The sequence below is a fragment of the Idiotropiscis lumnitzeri genome, chromosome 11 (genome assembly GCF_059441095.1).
Source record: "Idiotropiscis lumnitzeri isolate Australia: NSW breed Sydney's pygmy pipehorse chromosome 11, RoL_Ilum_1.0, whole genome shotgun sequence".
Classification (NCBI taxonomy): Eukaryota; Metazoa; Chordata; class Actinopteri; order Syngnathiformes; family Syngnathidae; genus Idiotropiscis; species Idiotropiscis lumnitzeri.
The window spans coordinates 2,919,009-2,943,792 of record NC_142401.1 but is presented as its reverse complement, the minus strand read 5'-3'; the positions used below and the strand labels follow the sequence as shown (position 1 = coordinate 2,943,792).

The 24,784-nt window shown below is 40.7% G+C and overlaps 1 protein-coding gene across 3 annotated transcripts in view; it reads right to left on the bottom strand.

The window, feature by feature from the left end:
• The window catches only part of frmd4ba (FERM domain containing 4Ba), a 33,434-nt gene extending 12,024 nt beyond the window's left edge, over nt 1–21,410 (bottom strand). The window contains exons 1-11 of one of the 3 annotated variants that reach the window (XM_088308991.1): nt 21,169–21,410; nt 8,369–8,434; nt 8,071–8,165; nt 7,851–7,943; nt 7,573–7,657; nt 6,814–6,870; nt 6,491–6,513; nt 2,228–2,311; nt 2,025–2,090; nt 1,588–1,645; nt 1,000–1,086 (exon numbers count right to left, since the gene is read on the bottom strand). In XM_088308991.1, coding sequence (XP_088165117.1) covers nt 1,000–1,086; nt 1,588–1,645; nt 2,025–2,090; nt 2,228–2,311; nt 6,491–6,513; nt 6,814–6,870; nt 7,573–7,657; nt 7,851–7,943; nt 8,071–8,165; nt 8,369–8,434 — 714 coding nt within the window. In that variant the 5' untranslated portion in view covers nt 21,169–21,410. Of the gene's footprint in view, nt 1–999; nt 1,087–1,587; nt 1,646–2,024; nt 2,091–2,227; nt 2,312–6,490; nt 6,514–6,813; nt 6,871–7,572; nt 7,658–7,850; nt 7,944–8,070; nt 8,166–8,368; nt 8,435–10,457; nt 10,657–21,168 lie in introns of those variants that run through there. The other 2 variants (XM_088308988.1, XM_088308990.1) reach the window with 2 other exon arrangements.
• Nucleotides 21,411–24,784: the final 3,374 nt, after the last annotated feature.

The window sequence follows — 24,784 nt, the reverse complement described above, 5'->3', positions numbered from 1 at the left end:
GGCCGAATGCCAATCCAAGTCCCCGAGGCCTGCGGCTTCCTACAGAACACAAATGCCACACACGTCACAGACAGCTCGCTGATGTTTTGGGAACCGGTGGAACAACAGAACCTGCAGCGTCAACTTTTTCGACTTCACAATGGATAGAAAAGGACAACACGTTCAGGTTAAAATGCCCGCCTGGGTTTTTGAATGGGCTTCCCGAAAATGAATGGAGTGATCCATTTTTTTTTTTTTGTGTAACTCAGTAATACGTCTCTCAACTAACACTGTAATAAAATAATATAATTTAAAAAATTGCAATACGTCTTCCACTAACACTTCCACGTAACTTGCTGGCGCCTATCTCAGCCGTCTACAGGCAGTAGGCGGGGAACACCCTGAACTGGTTGCCAGCCAATCGCAGGGAACACAAAGACGAACAACAACTCATGCTCACAATCACACCTACGGGCAATTTCGGGTGTTCCATCAACCTACCATGCATGTTTTTATTTATTTATTTTTTTTGGGGGAGAACCTGGAGCACCCGGAGAAAACCCACGCAGGCACGGGGAGAACATGCAAACGCCACAAAGGAAGGCCGGCGCCGGAATCGAACCCTGCACCTCTGTACTGTGCTAACCGGTCGTCCACCGTGCCATTAGTCCCATCTTCCAAAGGGACAATATTATACATCCAAACACACAAACGTCACCAGAGAATCAATTCACAACAAATGACATCCATTGCAGAATTCCCATTTGTCCCACTCTCATCGTACAGCAATCCCATTTTTTTTCTTTCACCGTTTCCGTATTGATTTAACCTTGACTCTTCCCACCTACTCTCTGCTTTCTTTTGACTGACATGGGAATGGAGATGTTAATGATGCTAGTTTACACATTGAAATGATCATTAACCGTGTCGGGGCGAACAAAATACTCGTAGCAAAGGTTCATAAGGAAGAACTGTGCATGTTTTTTAATGATTAAATGCGTACGCAAAAGGGGGCGTTACCTTTCTTGGTTTGAGCTTGTCTTGTAAGTCGTACTGGCCAACGCCTTTGTAGCTGACACCGAGCCACCAGGGTATTCCTTGCTTGTCCTGCAGGAAAACAAAAAAGCAGAACCACCTGCCATCAGTTGCCCCATTAGTGACAGTGTGAGAAAAACAATTTAGCTCACTGCAGCAGAGATCATATCGAAAGGTGCGTTATTGACACCGGTTCCAAGATGATCCACGTGAGCAAGTGTAGCGCAGACACATGTACGTTCAGTTGTTTATTGAGTTGCTTTGTCCTGAGTTGACCTTTTTACTAGAGCTGTCAAAATTGAAGCGTTATAAAAGCTTCACCAAAAAAAAATCCTAGTTAAAAAAATAAATAAATGCAATTAATCGCAATTAATTACGGGATTTTTTTCGCGATTAATTACTTTAATAATGTAATTTAATTGCTTGACTTGACACAACCAGCGTATACAAATGGATTTGAATACTTTCTGTTTTCAAATGTTAATCATTAGTCAAACATCGCTGGACGTTAACGAGGGTTTGAAGTTTCCACATGTGGAGCCCGTTGCGTTTTACTGAAGCCACTGATCTTACCTTTACTGGGTAATAATGGACTCCATATGTTGGCAAGGACTCCACCAGGGTCAGATACCTTTCGAGCGAGACAGAGAGATAGAGAGGGGCAGGTTAAAAGGAATGCACTCACTTGCACTCCATCACTGCCAACCTGCGGCCTTTGTACAGCCAGCAGAGTTGAGCCTCAGTCGTGGAGAAGTCGCAGTCATTTACGGAGGGAAGCGAAATCGATGCGCTTCCCACTGAAAAAACAGCGGAAGGCCGAGCCCATTGATCAATTCAAGGGTGCAAACATCGCTATGTAAATGAGCGAGGGTTGTTCTGAGTAACAACCGTTGTGAAATACGACAACGACTGCATTCACATTCTGGCCTGGCGGCAACCGCCGCTTGTGCAGAACACACATCAAAATTCCCCGATCAAAAAGTGCATTAGAAAAGAAATCACAAGCTTACTTCACAATGGCCTGTCCTCTGGTCAGCCCCTTCAGTTTCTTGTAATGGTCAATCACTTTGTCCTCACTATGGAGACATAAAAAAGCAATCTGTAAGGACGGTGAGCTTCTTTTTGCACACTAAAGAAAAATATCAAAAATGTGCACGGATGTGATTGTGTCGAACTGTGAACATGCTGCGGCTTGAGGTGGTCAATAACTTACCAATAACTGAGAGAAGGGTGTTTCCTGAGAACTTGGGTGGGCAGAACTGGGAGATGCTTAAAGTTTGATATGGCCGTTTTAGTGCTGTAAATATAAAAAAAAAAAAAAAAAGAAGAATTACCTCATTTGCTGCCATTGATGGCTAAAGACGTCAAAGATCCATTTTTTTTTTTTAACTCGGCTGGTAGTGAATAAGCGTCCATTTCTTGTTTTGAGCTATTCTGAACGAGACATCGCGTTTCTCATCTACAATTTATATTAGCAAAGACAGACCATTAAAAAGACCCCAAAAAATTACACTTATGGTAATGAGTGTGTAATAGATGATTCAAAAATCACATTTGTGCCTCCAAGTGAATTCTTGTTCATGTTTCGATATTGATAGCAAAAATAATAACTGAGGTGATAAACCCTTACCAAAAAAAAAGTGCAGTGTCAGCAAAGTGTGTCATCTCGCTTATCTTCCGTGCAAAGATAATGAAGTACTGTGCGTTCCAAGAGTAAACTTGCGTGTAACTGATGTCTTGCCAAACTTAATACGCAGTCTATAGCACACGGGGGGGCCTTTAATCCATCGAGAGCATTTAAAGACCTTCAGAAGACATATTCAATCCAATTACCCAAGCGATTTCAAAACGCACATGCCGTTTCAGAAATATTGTTGGTTAACGACTGCCAATTGATTTGCAGCACCTTCGCTTGGTCGTCAAATCAACCATGAACGATTTTTAACAGCTAGAGTCTCATGATCGCTGCCAAAAATGTCAAGGGGCCTCCAGTCTTGTGAGGAAAAACACAGACTGGCTATGTTATCTGTTCTGCGGAGTCGATGTGTATCTTGCTACGTCATGTCCGAGATAGAAAACACTTAAGATGAAAAAGAAAAAAAAAAGCGAGCTTGGCTTGGCAGGCCAGTCCACTGAGCAGCTCAACAAAAGCTACAGAATTAAAAAATGCCTGGCATACTATATTGCATCGTTTGAAAAAAAAAAAAAAATTATATTTATATTTTAGAGCAAGACGTTTGTAGTAATTGGTTTGGAAGGCATTCTCAGAAGAAGCTGCAAAGGAAAATTGGCACTGCGTGAAATCTTTGAATCGAAAATCAATCACAGTGAATCGGGAATCGAATCGAATCGATCCCTTGAGTATCGAATCAAATCAAATTTGGAAATTTCAACCGATACCCAGCCCCGAGTTGAAAGGCGGACTGTCCAAAAGCAGCATATGGCATCTTACTCAGCACAATACTTCAAAAGGAAACTAACTAATCCAATAAGAACCTCAATAGAAAACTAAAAGGATTGTTGTTTTTTTTGCAGCTCAGCGTCCAGTTGGCCTTGAATTGACATTTCTAAATGTCCATTTAAGTTTATTTTTCTAAGAATAATTCAATTGAACAGCCGCTGACAGCGTAGGAGAGACATAATGATCCCGTTATGTGAACGAGCTTACGAATGAAAAACACGAGTGTGCTTTGAGCAAGGGTAGAGACGCTCGCCACTCCCTGTGGCTCCCTCCCCCAGGTTGACTGGGTTTTGCTGCCACGGCACTTTGCGGCGCGCTTCACGGCGTACGTTTTATGAGGAGCTGGTGCCTGATGTTGTCGGGGGTGATCTACTCCACCGCCACATTGCCCTGTCAGCAATCTGGAATTCATTACTACGTCTGTTATCTCCCCGCAGCCTGCAGCGCGAGGCTGATTCCTGCAGCCCAATCCGACACAGCCTAACCGGCGTGCTGGACATAGCACTTTGTGTATCAGCTATTCCGCACAGCTGCGACGGCGCGTCTTTGGCAGAGAGACACAAATACAATTAGGGAGGATGAGTTTGAGATTCTCTCATGTTTTTATTAGAATTATTTTCATAACAGGTATTGTTTTCACTTTTCTTAATTTTTTAATGAATTTAATTTGTAATATGAAATCTGCCTGGCAACACGAGCCATCTGAATTGTGATTGGATAAAAACTCTCAGCTAAAAATACAACACTAGGATATAATAAAACATCAATGTGAAGAATCTGATCATGATTTCTTGATTATGTTAGGCCAGCAGAGAAGGCCTTGAAGGCCTTGACCGCCCACCACTGCTAAATTGTCCCGAGGTGTGAGCGTGAGAGCAAATGGTTGTTCATCTTTGTGTGCCCTGCGATTGGCTGGCAACCAATTTGGGGTGTGAGCCGCCGACTGGCCAAAGACGGCTGGGATCGACACCAGCACGCCCGCGAGCCTCGTGAGAAGCAGCTTAGATATTGGATGGATTCCATCAGGGGAATTTAATCAAATGCCCATCCCGAGTGCAATTATATTTGAGCTGGCACTAATTTCCCTGTAGGTAAATGTTTACTTATTGCTATTGAAGCTATTTACAGAAGATAAACAACAACAAGAATGAAGTCGTACTGCAAAATGAAAGCTGACAATGAAAATGTTTTGCATTCAATTGGAGCGAAACCTAAATAGCAATGGATGTTTTCACCGGAGTACTAAAAATAATTGATGGCGTATGAATTCAACTCTCAGCAGGAGGTTGGCCCACAACTTGACTTAAATTGTCTCCCATTGGACAGTGGACGTGGCTCATCCCTCTTAAGACAGCAAACTGTTGGAGGAGGTTTCCAGCTAATCTCGCCGCTACAGGGCCCTTTGCTGATACAGCGCACAGGAGGCCCGTTTAGACTTTAGGGATTTACTGAGCCTCTTCATGAAAAGAAGCAGGAACAAAGGGCTTCATTGACGGCAAAAGAGAAATACTGTCACGTGACTGAAACAAAAAGAAAATTATAGAGATCTGATAAATATTGTTAAATATATTCAAAAACAAAACAAACGCTTTTACAACATAGCCATAAGGGGATGATTATTGAGACTTCATATAATAATAATAATTTTGAGAAACAGTTTGTGTAGCAAAAAAACAAAAACAAAACACCTCCAAGTTCAGAGTAAAACTCTCCTTGACCCCTTTCATTTGGTTCACTACCCATGCAAGCCCTTCTCTGATTGGCTAACAAGTTTCAGATAAAAATATCCACCAGCAGCCAAGTCGGCGCATCAAAATAATCGATGTTTCAAATGGTGACAATTAAAGCATCACTTAAATACTCCAAATGACAGAAGAGGACAAGAATTTGTACCACGGAAAAAAAAAGGAAGGAAAAAAAAAAAGATCAGGGCTGTGATGCAATGCGCAATCCCCCACGCCTCATTTTTTACAAAGCACAATTATTTGTGTTACCAACGACGACAGAGGCCATTTCAGAGGCAAATGATTTGGACAATACACCAGTTCTGCAGACGCTGCTGAGCACTATTTACTGGTCGCAGCCAATGAATGGCTTCCATTCCTATGCCTGGCAAAATAAAACAACATACCTTATCAGCAGGTCAAGCCTATGAGGCACACTAAGCTTATCTCCACTGGTGGACAGATTATAGAGGCAATCTCTAAACAGTCTCTCTCTCTCTCTCTCTCTCGCTGTACCTCTCGACAAAGCCAGAGTACAAATATTGTGCAATTACAACACGTACTAATTCTTTTAGATTAAAGTGGATGTTAAGTCAATTCAAGGGAATCATTAACAGAGAGAAGTCGCTAGAAATGAACCAAGCTGGTTGAACATTATCTACTGTAAAGCAGGCATTACACTTAGACCAAAAAAAACTAATAAACGCTTCCTGGTTCTGGACTTTGGACACAATGGGTGTACACTTGCCACCAGACTATTATGTGCTGTACTATCTGATGTCACTTTGCTGATATACTGTAACTCAATGGAACTTTCCCCCGAAACTTGAACTAATATATGCATAGATTACATTACATATTAAATATACATCAATGAAGTATTCATAGGGTGCATTTAGACATACACTGGAAACTCTATTAAGTTAACATATACAATCAAATGAGATCCAATACATTTTGCATTGAAGAAAATGATTTTGTATTTCATTAACAGTGACAGAGACATGATAATTTATAAATCTCGCTCTTGTGGTTCAAATTTAACAAATCAGACAGAGTAATACTTATTTTGCAACATGTTCCATAAATGCATGAGCACCTTTAAAATGATCGAAACTTTTTATTTGCTCTGCTTGAATGTAATGTGTCCCGTCAGAGCAGATTGATGTGCAAAAAAAAAATAACAGGTTACAAAATCGCGGCATTTGTGCAATTCGCATGCGTTTACAATTTCTTCCACACATGCCTTTTCTGAAGTAAAACTATCATCTTAAGTACAAAATGGTCTTACCATGTGTAATCACCGTTGACCTCCTACAAAAAGGACAAATAATCCGAGTAAGCAACAGCATGACTAGAACACGAATGGCTGCGCAAAGTCACAACAGATGGCTACTACGTTTCATACACTAGTTAGCTAAATTGCAATTGAACACATATTAGAAATGTTGTTTTTTCCAGTGTAGTGTGCATGCACTATTTCACACCAACAACACAAACAGAGTTGGGTTTTCTTGCACCATAAATAAGCGACATCTTTCAAATGTTGCTCGAGCCGCCTTGCACACTGTTAGTCAAATTAAAGGTTCACAAAAAGCAGCGGTTCCTCCTTACCTGTAATGCGAATGCAGCTAACTTGAAAACGTGCTCGCTCTCCACTTCGATGCCCTCCTGTTTTATTGTTGCAGAAAAGATGGTTAATGGTAAACGATTTCGTTTCCACGCGCGACCACAAAGTGCAGTTGAGCCAAACACTATTTTTAACGGTACCTCGGTCCTCTCGCTACCGACTGAACCACTAATCACACGGATACAACGACGTACTTAAAACTCTTTATGGACACGTATTACATGTAGCTTTATATCACACTTCATCTGGTGGTTTTATTGATAAAGTTAACACATTTGGGTTCATGGTAATTCTAGTTGAGCCGCAAGCTTGAAGACTAAACTCCCCCCTCTGAAGTGGTACAGTCCGAGCAGGTTCAACAGTCTCCGTTTCCCATGGTTACCAGTATGCTACCCCCGCCCCCGCCCCCTGGAAAACGCACCCCACCCCAATGGATTACAAAGTTTGACCGTTTGTCGCATTCATTAACTCCTTGGATTTCTCTCAACTACCCCTCCCTGGTTAAATTATGCTCACAACGTGGGAGAAATTCAGCAAAATATACTTGATGTGTACGCAGGCATGTGCAAGTGCACTGTTGCTATTTTGTAAAATAAATTGCAACCATTAAATATAGTAAGTACGGAAGTATTTCACATACTTTTAAACGTCGGTTGGCTTTAATCTTTGATAACTTAAACCCATCGTCTTGAATTTATTTAGAGTTGAGATGCAGTAGAACATTATGTTCTAATAAAACTTACATTAAACACAAGCGATTTTGCATTCAGGAAGAACAGCTCCACAGTCGTGTTTTCTTTTAAAAAGGTGATCTTCTCGATGTAAAACCTGCGAAGAGTTTACTTTGTATTATATCAAGTGAAGTTATCATTTCCACGCATTCCACACAGTTGTTGAGTTGTTGACACAGTTACATGACTGCCACCTGCTGGTCAACATCCGTCTTAAATTAGGGGGTGCTCTCACCATACCATCAAAAGTTTGAGGGGAAAAAAAGAGCTTTCTACACAAGTCTGCTCACCTCACAAGGAATTTAATTTCCAGAGGATCTGAAGTCTTGGGGAAGTCATGATCAAGGACTTTTCGATCAAGCTGAAGCCAGTTATTCTGTCCACTAAAAAGGGATTCAGAGAATAAATATTGCATCAGACACTTTTAAACAAGTACTTACAAATCTGGATTGTATTAAAAACATGATTTTGTTACTCATTATTATGCTTTGCGTTGAACAAAGTACTTACGTGTCATCTATGAAGCAGAGGCCGAAGTATTCCTTTTCCTTCAGGTTGAAATGGGATGCCACCAAATCTAGCAGGTCTCGTGATAAAAGCTTTGGCTTGCAAAAAAAGAAGTTATAAATATTTTTCATCTTATTATAAATTATAACTCATGATTCAAGATACTTCATTGTCATTTTTTGGGCTCTGAGTATCATCATCATCCTCATCATGCCTCCTCTCCCTTACTACACCTCCGTTTCTAATCTTCACAGGAATGCAGGATCATATGTCAAAAATAGAAAAAGACCCAATTCTGTACCTGGACCAGGAGCTCAAGCCTCCGACCGTCCAGTAGGTGTACCTGGCACTGTCGTCCCTCAGTCATCTGAAGGAAGAAAGAAAAGATTGGACATGGCAGCTTTTGCAACTTGACGCCTTCATTGCAAAAAAAAGGTTTCCAGCACCACCCGTGGCCACGTACAAGCCGCCACGCTTCCAATTACAGCCGGAAGTGTACTAGACTTGTTTGACTTTTGTGAGGATGAACAGAGATTCACTTGAGTGTCATGTTTGCCTTTGTTGTGAATGAATAGGTAAGTTGAACCGCTAGACACTTTCCCACATGGGAAACCTCACACCAGCAAACAAGATACAATTCCATACGAATCATATTAATTTGAGCACTGTTTCCTATACATTTACCTGTATATGGCTTTTGTGAAAGTGTCATTTAAACGAAGAGGATCTTCTACCCAGATGGTTGCGCACATTCTATTGTCATACCTACGTATCCTTCCTCTGTATCTGCACTGGTCCGATGAAATATAATTTCATGTGCTTCTTGTAAAGAAAGAAAATCAGAGGAAGATTTCTTCCTCTACCAAAGTGTAATGGAAGTCCCTGTGTAATGTTCAGGATGAATTGTTCCAAGATTAAATCTGTTGAAGTCAGCAAGACAGATGTGTGATTCTGGACAAGGTGAATCAAATTGTACTGTGAGGAAAAATCCCACTCTTAGCTCACTATAAAGTTTCTGTACAGTATTTCACATTTGTGTGCTCCGTGTAAGTTAGAGAGTACAATCTATAGTGTGCTTACATTATATAAGATGATTATTGGCCAGTGTTAAACATTTTAAGAAATGAGAGATACCGGAATAAAAACAACTCAACATTTGGAACAAGAAAATAAAGTGAATTGTAAAAATTGTGATTTTGGTACCACCTGGTGGCCGGACACATTATTGCAACAGTGCACATTTTTACACAGCATTGCAATTCATTCTGTCTGCTGTCAGTAGCTTAAATATAATCAAAATTTATGCCAAGCATTTCAGGCACTTTTAATTAAATTAGTCTATACGAGACATATTTAAGAATTTTGAATTTATGGGAAGAACTAAAAGAGAAAACGTATATCCAGTCTAAATGCATTTTTTTCAAATGTGCTTGAACCTTTACATAAATCTCCCCAATGCCTTATTTGTATTTTTTGTATTTACTCTAGATGCTTAATTTTGAAACAAGATAGTAAATAATACATAGAATAAATAATCAAGACAAGAAGTTATTGCATGTTTTAAAGTTCAAATATTCCATTTAATTCTTAAGGTTTATTGTCTTGCTGTGGCGCTTGGAAGCTGCTGGAGGGGACCTGACCTGAACAAAAGCGGTTTCTAGTGAACAGCAGCAACAAACGTTTGCATCATACTTGACAATCTTCAAAGTCTCATCATCAATGCGGTCATGAACCTCTTTTAAAGCGCTTTTCTCAGAATCCCCTAACACAGAGGTCACCTGGGGCCACCCTGCAGCCCTGACATTTTATTCAACGAAGGCAAAGTTGAAGAGGAAAATCGAGGAAACTACTGTTAAGCACATGTACACTTATTCACCGCAAAAAGAGACAGACAAGGGCACACATAAGTTGACGAACGGCAAAAAAAACCAATTCACACTAAGGCACTGAAATATCCTACCATGGCAAAATATCCACAGAACAAGTCCATCATGAACTCAAAATGCAATACCCCAACAGAAATAGGACTCCTAAAATAACTAGCAAACCAAGCAAAACATGCAGGCCACTTCTATTTTTAGCCAAAGTGCTTGATTGCACAACGTGGACACCACACAGGCAAGTGTTACGGCAATATATTTCAAAGTTCCTTTATAGCTCATTCTGCTTTGTGATGAGTGCCATGGATGTTCTGAGGAGCAGGCAGTGCCTTCACTAAAATAAACACACTTAGATAATGACTCAATAAAGCATTATTTTCCATTCGCAAAATGATGCTAAAAAGAAGCGACCAGCCCAGGTAAAATGATTTGACTTTTTGTCGTCAATATCCGTCAATGGCAGCGAATGAGTTAAAAACGATGAAGCCATAAGCCAAGAAGCCGCCATACCTGGTAGCCATGTCCAATCCTAAACCAGGCCACAATAAAGTGTTGGCATGGCAACAGCGCGCGGTCGTACCACCTCCTCAAGGTCTCATGTGCCACGCTCCAAATGAGCTGGCTGCTGGATGCCACCAGGTCCTCCATTCCTCGAATCATGCGCAGAGCCATGAGCCGCCGTGCGTCTCCGACCAATTTCTACTACCGACGGTCACGCCTGCGGATCGCTTGAGTTAGCGCAACTCCCAAGAGCTGTAATGTGATGAAAGCTACTATTCTGTGAGACAAACACACATTGTGTCCTGTGTCGGCCCAGTTGACGTCATAGCGAGCGGTCCGTATCAGGCAAAGAATGATCGTCTGAAGCACGGCTACGTTATTTTACATAAACACTTCGGGCCATCATGCAAAGTAGATCCATTTATGTGGCTTAATTAAAAACAAAAAAAATAATAAACTCCAATACTAACCCTAATTTTCAACCATTGAATTGAAATTGTTTGGCTGCGTAAGTATTTTTTTTTTCTTGAGCCACTGATGAATTTTTGCCTTCAAAATGTCTTGAGTTGCTTGTAACAAAAGGAAAAAGAAATCCATCACCACATCATGTAGAAGGTTGACCAATGCTTATCAAACTCTTTCTGGATGTGCACCGCTCAACAAAAATTTGGATGTCACCAAAAAAACGGGAACTGGCTTTGAGTCTGTCTCGGATGTGGGCGCAATTTCCTGAGGAGTCCAGACATCTCCACCCATTTCATTCTGCAGGAGCGTTAAAAAATAATTGCCTGAGGGTGCTACGACTGACACGGCACATTTGAAAGTGGAATGGTGGCGTTAAACATTTGCAAAGCTTTTTGATGGTAAACTTTTTGATATGAACGTGCTGGCGAGTCATGACCAGATGTTTTCGTGTGCACAGCTGAGCTTCATAAACAAATGTGCAAACACTGCACACCTGACTCAAATAAATAAGGCGGAAAACAAAAAAGGCTGAAGAAAAATAAAGTGAACATCTGCGAACAACGACACGGAAACAATATGATGTTGTTTGTTTCATGTGCCCAAATTTCCCAAAACCAAAAGTGTTTATACAGACGATTCGGTTTCTTCAAATGTCTGAAAACCAAAACTGTGACCTTAACAGTCATCCATTTGTATATTTTCACTCTTTTTTTCCGCCCCATTACCGTAAATGCGAGATGAACTCATTTCTTTTGTAGTCAGTTCCCAGTTGCATGTTTCGCTGCCACATTATGCAAAAAAAATATATATACACACAAAGCGAGTGCAAATTACCTCCAAATGTACTTTGTGAATAATATAACATATCAAGCATTAAATTGGCTGCAATTAGCACAAGTGAAAGGGAGAAAAAAAATGTTTTTATGGCTATTTGCCATCTTCAACCATCGTGAGATCAAGACTAGTTAAGACAAAAGCAGTCATACACAATCACAATCGGGTAAATCTCCGTATATGATGACTTGCTGGAACAAATGTTTTAACTTATAATAATATAATTTTTACTTAAATAAAACGGAGCTTTAAAATGCTATGCCGCCTGTTCCCATCGAATCTTTTTTTTAATATCCATCATCCATCCATTATCCGAGCTGCTTATCCTCACGGGGGCCGCGGGCGTGCTGGAGCCTATCCAAGCCGTCAAAAAAAAAAAGTGGGTCTTTTAATATCGGAACGCATGCTGTTCGGCCAGTCCGTGGGATTCTGTCATCGGGGAGCCGTAATCACGTGATCGGATCACTGTGACTAACCATGGGAGGAACAGGCAGGCATGAAAGGCCACAGCTGCCTCGGGTGACAGCCCACACGTAGGCTGAATACTAGCCACTGTTGATCACACACGAGTCAGTCACGTGTCAAAAATAAACGCATGTATGTACAGCTGATGATCAGATCACTCGGCAAGATCAAATCGGAAGAAATATATAGCATCGGTGTGACTGTTGTATCGCGATAGACCGATATGCTTTTATTCAGGGCCGATAGCGATACGATTATAAGTAGTCATGGAGGCCGATAACCAATATTTGAAGCCGATATTCATTGTTTGGAAAAAAAAGGGGGGAATTGTGTCAGAATTTTTAAACATTAAAACTCCAAAACTTGACTTCGTTCAAATGCCTTTAAGCGCATGTTTATTAAACAACTTTAGTGATTTACAACATGTTAAAGCTTTTTTAGATCTTAGAAAATAGAAAACTTTAAGTCTGTTGTAGGGCGTGTGACTCGAGGTGAAAAAGCAAACAGGCATCTTGCCGCTGATTGGCCGTTACCCACTGCACAAGGAACCAAGGAATAGGAATTAACCTCTTATTTTTCTTAAATGGTTTATTTTTTATTTTTTTTAAACAATGTTTTTCATGCCTTACATGTTTCATATACAAAAACGAATTTATTGCAACAATCGAAACAGCTGCTAACCAAACCTCAATGCCCCCCCCCCCACCCTCCGATCTGTAGCCTGGCACTACCATGACAAATGCAATGATGACCTAATGCCATCTGATGGCCCTCTTGGAAGCAGTCCTCGACGCAGCTCATACAAGAACAAGACCATTAAAAAGGTCGATTGTTTTCTTGCTGTTGCTTTCAGTGTACTCGGATACACCGGGATCAAGGAACTGTGGTCAAGCCCACTTAGGTACACCAGACAGAGAAATGTAGCTCCCTATTTTACAGTTTGAAAAAGAAAAGGCCAAAAAAAATGCACTCATTCACTGCCATTGACGGATATAGACGACAAATAAAAAAACACATTTATTTTACCTGGGCTGGCAGTCAATGAGTTAAGGGGCAGATAATGATTTTTTTTTAAAGGGTGTTTTCAATTTACTGTACATCTGGCTCTTCATTGTTCATTCAGTTGTGCCCTTATTTTCACTTGAGAGAGCTAGACATGAGACCTGCGCTCCTTTGTCTCGCACTCTCTTGAACTCGTTTAATAAAGGAGATCTTGGTCTGCTGAGAATACAAGCTAGGTCATGCAAGGGAGCGTTACTGTCAAGATCATCACACTTGCAGTTCCCCAAGCTCATCTCCGCATAGGACGGCAATTAGCACGTGGCGTAAGTGGCAGATTCATTGTTTTATAAGAGGGGGTTGGGAGGTGAGGGGGGCCGCCGAGTGAGTGAGGCGCAGCATGAAACAGCTGTCATCCACAGCAGCCTGCAGCTGACAAGCTGGAGCCCATAACAGCTGACAGGCTGAGTGCAAAACGTGCGCTGTATGCACGTAAACACACACGTGCAAGACGGGTAACGTGCCTCACAGGACCTCGTTTGCACCTTTTCACCAAGAACTGCTGAAAGGCTGGAGAAGCCAGCTGTCAAATATTAGGATCCTGCATAGGTGGACCATTTGTAGTCATACATAAATAAAGAAGGGATAATGAAATATGAAAGTGGGCCGGCTGTGTTCGTGCACACAGTCCACCGTTTTGTGAGTTTACGTCCCGAGTGCCTCGATCAACACAAACTATGGGCTGTATTCATGATAGCCGGGACAAGTCATGTATATCGTGAGCAGGGCAGCGATGTCAGACAAACTTTGAGCCTGGGGATTCATTGAGACCGTAAATTTAATTTTTTTTTCAAGCCAGCAAAATAATAATCTGTTGTGTCACTCGTGCTATATATCATATCCGAAAGAAAGGGGAAATGCAATGGATGCCACATTCATTCCAAATCAGTCCACAGAATTTTGTCGGGCTTATCGTTTAGCGTACTTTCACTCAACCTGAAACGCATCACAACCCGCACTAAAAATAACAAATTGTTTCCATTCAGTCATCCTGCCGTGGGCTTTCCTTGCTCCTGAAATACGTACAAATGTTAATCCTTTTCATGGTAATAGAAATGAAGAAAGAACATCTGCTTATTTATTTTTTTTTTGCCATGAGCGAAAATAAAGTCCAAGAGCCGAGCGTTTGGCTAGTCTGGAATTCCGTTCCTGATAAGCCTCCTTATACGGGAGTTTAAAAAAAATTATATCCAGTTATGATGCCGGTTTTTGGGCTCTTAACTAATTTATCACCCCAGCCTCCAGCATCAAAAAATGCTTAAACGCAGACTTTCAAATTCAGTTTATTCTTGTCGTATTTGAGCTGGGAATCTGGGCTTTTTCCACAAGTCAAAAATGAATCAAGACCAAACTTCAGCATCTTAATCAAGACTAACCTAATTTCTCTATATTGGTCAAATGTGTAAAAATAACATAAAATACGAAAATTGGACTTTTGGCTTCTGGTCTGGTACCAGCGAAATGTAGTTAATTTGGGGCAGCCCCTTTTCAAATAATGGTGCAGGCCCTCCTGGAGGGGGCAAGTGCGATGCCAGGCGGGGAACGTGTGAACCCAGGGGTCGACTCGAATAAAGTGTACTTGCACATCCACTACAGTAGGGGGCAGTGGCGCTCTCATTGTCAGCGCCAATTAGCTCTAAGGTGTTGGGTTCTTTTTGCATCGCGCTTGCACCCCCTAAAGAAGATATTCATATTTGACATGTAGAAAGGAAAGGCAGAGAGAAACTAAAAAAAACAAAACAAATTGCGATAAAGTTATTTTATGTTGTCAATTGATCTATATTTCTTTTTAGTTTTCTAGAAAGTAAATAAGGATATGGATTTGAACCCACAACCTCAAAACAGTGAGGCGGATGTGCTAAGCAGTCGGCCTCGGTGGCGCCCAATGAGTAATCAGCAAAATGATTAGCGAAGAGACCACATGTCCCTCGTTGCAGTTTGCCACCTACATAATTTGAATCAAACATCTGCGGAGGCTCATTAGGCCCGAGCGACCACACAAGATCCAGACATTTGCAGTGTGGGAAAACTGCCTGGAAAAAATAGTTGGGGTGAGGTGGCTTTAGGGACTGTGGAAAAATGTCAAATTGTCTTTACCAGTAATTTATGGGGGGGCTTGTTTGTGATATTCTATTTGCCAATTATGCGAACAAAAGCCTATAAGGACCCTGGAGCAATTCAAAACAGAACCACTGTTGGCTCACTGCGCACCTAACTCGATGTTTCAAGGTCATTACGACCACAAATAAATACAACAATAATAGAGCGATGCAGAAAGCGATAAATGTTCTTAATAGTTCAATAATAGATAGGGTTGTGTCCAGCAAATTTCTCAGTTGTGTTTATTAATCTTCCTCCACCCTGAAGCGCGACATTTCTTACGTCTTCATTTCAGCACCTGCATGAGAAGCTTTACGGTCAATTTGAACACAATTTGTGAACTTTGACCCTGGCAATGTGTCTCACTGATTATTTGCCTTATTGCTATAAAGCATTTGAGAATGTAACAAAGAATGACAAGAGCTCAAAATGTATCCCGCTATTGCTAATTTCGAAATCAAATGCTTAATTCTGTGTGTGTGTGTGTCTTTTTGTTGTTGCAGGAAACTGTCAATTCAAATCACTCTTACACATATGAACTATGAAGCTGTGTCTTTGTTAAGCAGTATTATCAGAAGGGTTCCACTAATTTCATTTTAGCCGCGCGGATCATCAGTCATCCGAAGAGTTAAACTAATTACGCTGTGATAATCACGGACGCATATGCTCAACTGGTACCCACAATGCAACCAAACATGAAGCCATAAACTAATCAAGCCACAGATTTCTCCACTGTTACATTTTCCCCAACGTCACATATTATATGCGGGGACAAAATGCAAAGTGGTGTGCGGTTTACTTTCCTGTCCTCGTCACTTGTTTAAAAAGGGAAGATGCTGCACATGATTTAGCCGTCAATGGTAGTCAATGAGTTCAAGACAAAAAATAAGCAATTTCTGTAAAAATGAAAAGAGCACTAGAAAGGTTTTGTGAGAAGTTTTTAAAAACTACTTGCCATCAAATATAATTTTATGAATTTGTGTTTGAACTCCCTCAGTCCATCTTTTCTCAATGTTGGACCCGCAAGGTGATCGGTTTCGGTTCACATATAATAATGACTTCTTCGCCCTCGCCGTTGAAGCGGTGAAGGTGACTGCGGCTAAATGATTCTTTCACGTTAAGCCGTATGGAATGTACTGTACTGTGAGCAGGTACTCATTTGTCGTGACGTTATAATTACATATTCTCAGAAAACATTGAGAATTTATTGAGTATTTAGTGTGATTTCCTCATCGTGCATTTGTGTAACAATTGAACAATAAAGTGCTCAACAACGCTGTCTCTTTTTTACAATTAATTTTGCGAAGGGGCCACATGAGAAACTGGAAGGCTTGCAAAGGGCCAAGCTAACATGGCAAGCACATTGAATGCATTTAAAAAAAGCATATTGCCTTGTTTCAATAAATTGCTAAAAAATTATTTCAAAAAAATTATTTTAAAAAAATCATTAAAATGACATCTTTATACTTTTGTGAATTTTGTGCACTAACCATTATAAGGACACAGTGACAACTAATACCGTAAATTTGTGTCCAACGTTATCAGGCCCAAACTTATTGGCCCACTTCTCTCCACCGTGCAGGAAATAAAAATGTTACTAGCCTTAGGAACACTTGTATTATTTTTTGCCCATCTCTTGATTTAAATAATAGTTGCGAGGCGGGTTGGAAAAGTTGCTAAATATCGCAAAAAGTGTACTTATCATTTTGACTTCATGGTCACGGTAAGGGCCGGTCAGAAACGGTGTCTGGGCCAGATGTGGCCCCCGTGCCATACTTTGTTCACATCTGTTTTATCGTATTAAAATGCATTACAATGACTAAAACAACAAAGCCAGTGATTTGCGTTCGTTGTGATGTGTGTGGGTGTTCGTATTCGCCATTGCAGGTGGCAACCGCTAAAGGGAGAGACTCACATGAGACTCCATGCATGAAGAATCCTTAGTACTCAGACAAACAAGCTCCACTCGCAGAGCCACCAAACGACGCCCACGCACAAACATGAAACACTGATGTAATCCAGACAAAAGCAAAAAAAATAAAAAATTCAAGTCAAGGTTGAGGGCGAAAAAAAAACAGTAGACAGGAAATAACTGGACTACACAGGCTGGAGGGCATCGGGAGTGAGAACATCCTGCTCGTCTCCAGGGTGTCTCTCCACCTTGCCTGCATCTCTTCTGGCACATAACGTGAGAAACACTCACAAGAGGCTCGAAGCTTTGAGCTGTATTGATTGCTGTTAGATCTGAGGCACTGGAATACTTCGTCGTGTTTTTTTTTTTTTTTTGTCCATTCAGAAGTAAGAACGGGAACCATAATAAAGCAGCTCCAGCCATTTTATTCCCTTTGTACCTGCGGGATGGGCTGACACAGACATGTGAGTGGGTGGATAGAGCTAAACATCAGAAGACATGCCCACCTCTTCTGTAGCGCACAACCCTCCGAGGCACGTAAGATTTTCTGTGCTGGTGTTTTCATTTCAAAGTCAATATAAAATTAAAGGCTTTTTTTTTCTGAAATGTTTTGTCACATATCAATGAGAGGTGCAACTATTAATGTATTCATTTATTTAAATCATGTGCCAATCCATTGAAAAGTATTCTTGCTAATCGTTTAGAGTAGCGGTGAACAAACTACGGCCCGGGGGCCTCATGTGGGCCCGTTAAATGTTTTAATCCGGCCCGCCGAACTTGAAAAAAATTAAATGAATAAACCGTGTTAATTTTTTTTTCCCCCAGTAATTCTTGTGTCCCCACTAGGAGGCGCACTCGTTCGTTCATTTTCATTGAGAATTGTCAAATTTTAGAACCCATTGTGGCTCACAAATCAAAAAGTTTGCCCACCCCTGGTTTAGAGCCATTGTTTCACTTAAAATTGTCCAAATCCTCGGAATTCCATTTTCTAAACAATCAATATTCTCCATGTTTTAAGTACTCCGTGAAAACAAACTGATAATCTGTGTTGAATCAAAATAAAACTTTTTCTTTTATTTTCTCTATTTTATGACATGTTACGGACCAAACCCGTAACTTCATTTGTTTGTGAAGTCATTACTCTGTCAAATGTCATGTTTTTAACAAAGAGATGTTGGGAAAAACACATTTTTTTTATCTGATTCATTGATTGACAAAAAAGATAATCTAATCCCAAAAATGTACAAAAATCAGTAGTTCCAGCCCTACAAATGCACTTTAAAGCTATTCAACCATTTAAGATGCGGCAGTAAATCACAAGTGAGCTGGAGCTCTGTAATTTGAGAGGAGCGCATCCACAAGGAGATTATTTTGATGATATTGCAAATGGCTCCCTCGAGTATAACAAATCTGTTGGAGCTAACCTCGGCCTGTTACAACGGGAACACAAACACAGAACATTATATAAGTCATTATTTACAGCAGACCAGAGCCTCTCCGAAATAAAACAAAACCACCATTAGAAAATTCGGATAATTGATATTTATCGCATCCAAGTCAATGTTGCTTATTGAGTCATCAAACGTGTGTTTGCTTGACTCTTTGTTTGACTCAGGATGTCCTGTCCTGTCTGAGAGGACAAAGCAGACACGAAACAAGGAAGAGCTGCAGGTTTGCGTCTGCACACGACTGAAGGCGCAGCAAATGGGAAAGAGTTTCCTGTTGACACAACTTTTGGTGTGAACCACATTACATATGGACAAGCACTAAGAACATTCCCGTTCACTAAACGGAGCCATGGTTTGGCTTCGACAACAGATAACTAATCTCTAAACTCATGTCTGCTTGGGAAGGTCTGAATTGATTTCTACTGCCGGGCCGATTGATAATCACTGACCCAGAAACACATGCGCCGGGAAATAAGAGCGCTCCTGCATGTGAAGTGAGCGTCCAGCAACAAAATACTGAAAGAAGAATCTTATTTTGGTAGACGTGAGTGCATTTGTGAGCCGCGCTGAGTCGACATTATTATGTGTGTTTACAGGACAATAAAGAGTGGACAGGAAAAAAGTCCCAAACGTGAATAGAGAATAACTAACACTCCCCTACTCTAGGGCTGAGTATCGATTCAAGTTTCCAAAATCAATTCAATTCGATACACCAGGGTCCGATTCGATTCGATTTCCGATTCACTTTGAATAGATGTTCGATTCAATCAAGGATTTCACGCAGTCCAAATTTTATTTTGGTTTAATTAAAAATATGAGTATTTACATTACGAATTGAAGTCATTGCACTTCCATTAAACATTCGTTTTATTTAACATGACCTGATCAGAACCATAACTTTGTCCGCTTTCATGCTTGTTGGCTGACTTTGCTAAATAAATATAAAAAACAAAAACTGTTTCATGGACAGTGAAGCTGATTTGGCTTCTTCCTCTTTTCCTGATTTCAATTACAAAGTGAAAGACATCTGTCCGAACCAGTAAGGCAAGAGTTGTACTCTTGCGGATGCATTGAATTGTACGGACAAGTTTGACAACAATATCAGATAAGTCAACTGACAAAGTCCCTCATCTCATTTAAGCGTGCATTGAGGTGATTGTGCTAAAAAAAAAAAGTGTGGGAAAGAAAAGAAAATGCTGACTTCTTGCATATAATAGGTGTATGACGAATAAGTGGGAACCTTTCCTCACTCTGTTTAGAGTGCATTGACGATAACTATAACCTCATTTACATACTGTGCATGTGTGTGTTAGACTCACAATATTAATATTTCTTTTTTTATATAGTTCTATTTTATTTGATTTCTTCTAATCGTTTTCGGGTGACAAAATATTGACATCTCATAAATAAAGACATTGTAGAAAGAAACATGATTATCCAAACATTTTAGAATTAATGGCTCAATTACAAAATATTCTAAATGTGTTTTCTTTTAGAGGCTCCACGCACTGACTGCACAATCTGGACACGCTAGTTAATGGGCCCTGATTGGCAAATACTGTATCTGCGTCTGGCCTCGCAGCCGTGCTGGAATATTCCAGGGGTTAATAGCTTTATTGAATTGGAAGCGCTGACCGCATTAAACTCAGCTGAACATCCCAGACTAAAGTTGACACAAAGCTGTGCTGCATTTGTAGTCCGTGTGCAAGAATCGCAGAGAGAAAGCACATGTTGCTTTCATGAGGAACAAACTGCACGTACAGTAAACACAAACAAACCTGAGCTTTTTTTCCTTCCTCACACCTCCTGCTTACTGGATGTCCTCCAGATAAACCACCTTTGTCACAACAAATGAAAGTTGGGAGCACCATGCCCACCATGATGAGTTCTGATCTTATCTCTCCACTTTGTAAACATCTCTGCAGCACACTATTTGTATGATTTAAAGTGACACATGACCCATACAGGATCTCACGTTCCTGCCTGCCCATTGTTTTTTCTTTTGTTTTGTCCAGGGTAACAGGATATTCACACAGTGCAAACCAGCTGACATGAGGAGCCTGAATGTGGGTTGAAAAGCAAACCAAACTCAGATTGGAACGTTCCCCTTTTCTGGCCGGTGGATATCACACCATTAACAACAACCTGCTGTCAGTGACCAAAAGCACAGATGTTGACATGTCAACAATTCCCAGCTGACAGTACAACATACCTCTTAGAATCCACCATACAGTACCACAGCAAATACACATTTGAGTTTAGTATTGGCGCTTTTTGGCAAAGCTCCAATTCAAATGCAGATACAAGTCAACAAACGTGTGTGTTAGCTCCAAATACGTTCTCAATCTATCGTCTAGCCTTTTGTTTCCCCGCAGTTAGTGTCAAAAGCTAAACCGGCAATGCCTTCTCATAATCTTACGACGAGTACAGCTCTCACCTTGAATCTTTTGTTGTGCTCGAATCGCTTCCACTTGTTATTGTTTGTGCTCACGAGGTGTCAGCCGGCGGAACCTCAACAAACTCAGCGCATGTAAAATTGTTGGAATGAACAGATGAATGAAGTTCATCGCGGATGGGGACTTTTAAAAGCCAGGGAAAAGATACCGGCCGGCTTGACGTAACAACGATAGCGGTCGCGCTCAGTCCAGACAGCCGACACCGGTCGCATCATCATCATCATCATCATCATCTTCATCATCATCATCATCTCTTCTTCGGACCGCCCGCCTCTTCTTCGCCCTCATCCAGTTGGTCGGCCAATAGAGGAGCGCTTTTCTGTTGCAATCGAAGCAAATAGCCACTAGCACGCTATCAATATCTAGTAGAAAAATATTGGATGAAAATAAGTTAGTTATTTTCGGTCATTTGGTCAATTTCCTAATTCTCCTCGAAAACAATTCGAGCTTCACTCATTTTTACTTCTGTGCAGCGGATGTACATTTTCAAATAGAGGAAATTATTCGAGATAGACTTCTCAGTAATCCAATTAATCCAGCATTTGTAATAATTAAATCGGTCAGTACGTCATTCCCCAAGGCTGCAAGCAAATAATAATTGCATTTCATTCAATAATGGTCAAATTGTTGTTGTTGTTGTTTTTTTCCTCCAATTTAAACAAGACAGCTGGATTTTGAACATACTGCTGAGTTTGCATTCACTGCATCGTAAGGGAAAGGGAAGGAAAGGAGTGTCACACTGGTGAGGTTTCAATGTTGTCGGAACAATGGGAAAGCCCAGCAACCCAATGAAACTGCACGAGCAAGGAAATGGCTGGGATGGGGAAAAAAACGCTCCACTCGAATTGCAAAACCAGCTTGAATTGAGGGGGAAAACACCTGCAGTAAAATATCATGAGTTCTAGAAATTAACTTGGATGAGCGGTTCGGATTAATGGACGGGTATAAAAAAGAACAAAAACAACACACAAAAGAGAACAGTTTAGTATTTGGTGGGGGCGAGCGCATGAGTTTGTAGTGCAAAAAGCTTTCATCAAAGCATCATGAGTCACCCCAGTGACTGTCTGCCCCTCCCCCCTTTTATGACGATTTCTGCAAACTGTGACGAGGTTTAGCTCAGTGTGCAAACGACACAAAATCTCTGCTTGCCTCCTGCTCACACTGAGATTAGCCTCCAGCTATTGTTCCGATGACACTTCGTAAAAAATATCTGCCCTTTATGATCATATAGAACATAACAACAAAAGTGATGGGGGTGGGGGGCTCGGGGAAATGATTTAGGGGAGGGGAGGGTTTTTTTCAAAGCTGTGAAGGATATTTGTGTCCGCATTCAAATCAATTGAAAACATAAAGAAACAAAGTTATATGAAGAAATGTAATCAAGCAATATCTATTTTTAAATTTATTTTGTATTGCCAATGACAATTTTGTCCACTTTTAACAAGAGTGAGGTCAATCCTCCTGAGGGTCCCCCCCCCCCTGGTTGACAGACTGTCCCGGAGTCATTGGCCCATTGTCAGTGTGCATGTTGTCTTTTGGTCTAAAGCTGCATATTACCCCACACCCCCTCCAGGGCAGATTAACTACGACCCCCCCAATATACCATCAGCCTTGACCTTGATGGACTAGTAACGTGATTTTCCTTTGTACGTTGATTGACACGAGTCTACGAAGAATCCATTCACACTCCACAGGGAATGTTGTGCCTTTATGAGCTCATACAAAAGAGGAGATGACAATATGTTGCATCAAAAATAAGTGAGCGCTGACCTTCATCCTCATCGCGAAACGCTCACCAGAACTCGAAGCAGGTCAGCTGTTGTGCCACCAGCCATTATGGGTTCCACACTTGGTCTTTTTTTGTGTGTCTAGTAGGCTACTTTGCAGGTCAGGGAAAATTGAATGGAAATATTTTTTTCAGATTGTTTTTTTTTTTTTAAAGCTGAGGGACAATGTCATAAACGCAAATTAAATATTGCTGCTGTCACGTCCAAACCTATTTTTCCCCCCCAAATTAGTATTAATACATCAAAAGTAAATAGATCGGTTGGAATAGAGCATTAGAGGCGCATCTTGATGCATGCTTGGTGAACATTATTTTTACCGACTTACTTTTGAGCAAAGTTACTCTGAAAAGCATGTTTATTGAAGGGCTTGTTTACTGACATTATCTGACTTTCACATCTTGGACTAGATCTTCTTTTGTACTTTTAACGCTTGATTCCTTCTGCCATCTAACAACAATGTTTTGGAGCAGTTTGATTGCTGAACTGTTTTTTCCAACTTCACGTCATGTATTCAACAAAAGTTCTGAGTTTAAAAATTTGAATTAGATGTTGGTATAGGCTGCATTAAGTAAATTATATTCTCGATATATTTTTGTCAATCATGTCTTAGGTCAATGAATTTTAGATTTAGAAACAAACGATTCAAACTCATTTGCTTTTCCATAGTTTTTTACTGACGCCCCCTTGTGGCCATTTTTAGCAGAGGCATTGGTCCCGAAAAATAACGAGAGCCAAACAAACAGTAGACGTGGTCTCGTTAATTAAATGACTATGTTTCAAAAGTGTAAACAGTCCAGAAACCATGTTTTTGTGGAGGCTACCGCGTTTTGGTGTATTTTGTTGTCTCAACACTAATGTCCCTCCTTTTAAAATGCAGCAAATGTCTTGCAGACACGTGCACAGAATGTACAGTGGGAGTGACTCCATGAGCCGGATATAAACTTACCATGACAACTCCCACTTCACAGCTATTCTACAATTTGGCAGGGCACCTAATCAATGTGCCATACTTTAATTCAAGCCTTACCGTAAACTACATCCAACCATTTTATTGCCTGGCTCTTCCATAAAAAAAAAAAAAAAAAAGAAAAAGAAAAAAACATTTTAATGAATGAATGACCCTGTGTTTTATCCTAATCAGGAAGTTTATTTCTTTCATCCAATTATCTTCAATTTAATCCCAATTAGTGACTGCTCTTCTGTCTCTGCAGCTCTGGTTGCCGAGGTGAATAAAATGCTGAGATCAGGCCGGAGTTCCTCAGGGCTCTGGATGTTGTGTGGCTGTCTTTGCTGAAATGAGTTTCGAAAACTTCGGAGGGAACCTTCAACTTTTAAGTTCAAAGTTTTCAATATCACTCTTAACGGTCACAACAAGAACAGTGTCTATTCTCCGTTGAACAATTTAATGGATGCCTGGAAAAAGGTCACATCTGTCTAATTGGTTCATGCATTTGTCATCTGATGGTTTCGGGACAAGAGACAGAAAAAGAAATCCTTTATCATTAATTTGAGGACTCCTTTTACCTCAATTTGCCAAAATGCTCCCATACATGCGACTAATTCTGTTCACTTCATAAGATCACAAACCATAAGTACAGCAAGGTTTCGTTTTTTTTCATCTGTGCGTCCCGCCGCAGCCCAGTCCTAAATGGCCCGGCCGCGGCATGATGTTTGGGGACCACCGTTATAAAAGATCCGAATGTGAACAATTGTAGATCACCCGCAACGCGCCCACCAGCAACGAGCTCAATCAGTTTGGGTGAGCATCCGATTTAGCAAGCGCTGTTTGGTTCTTAATAAATCAGGCGGA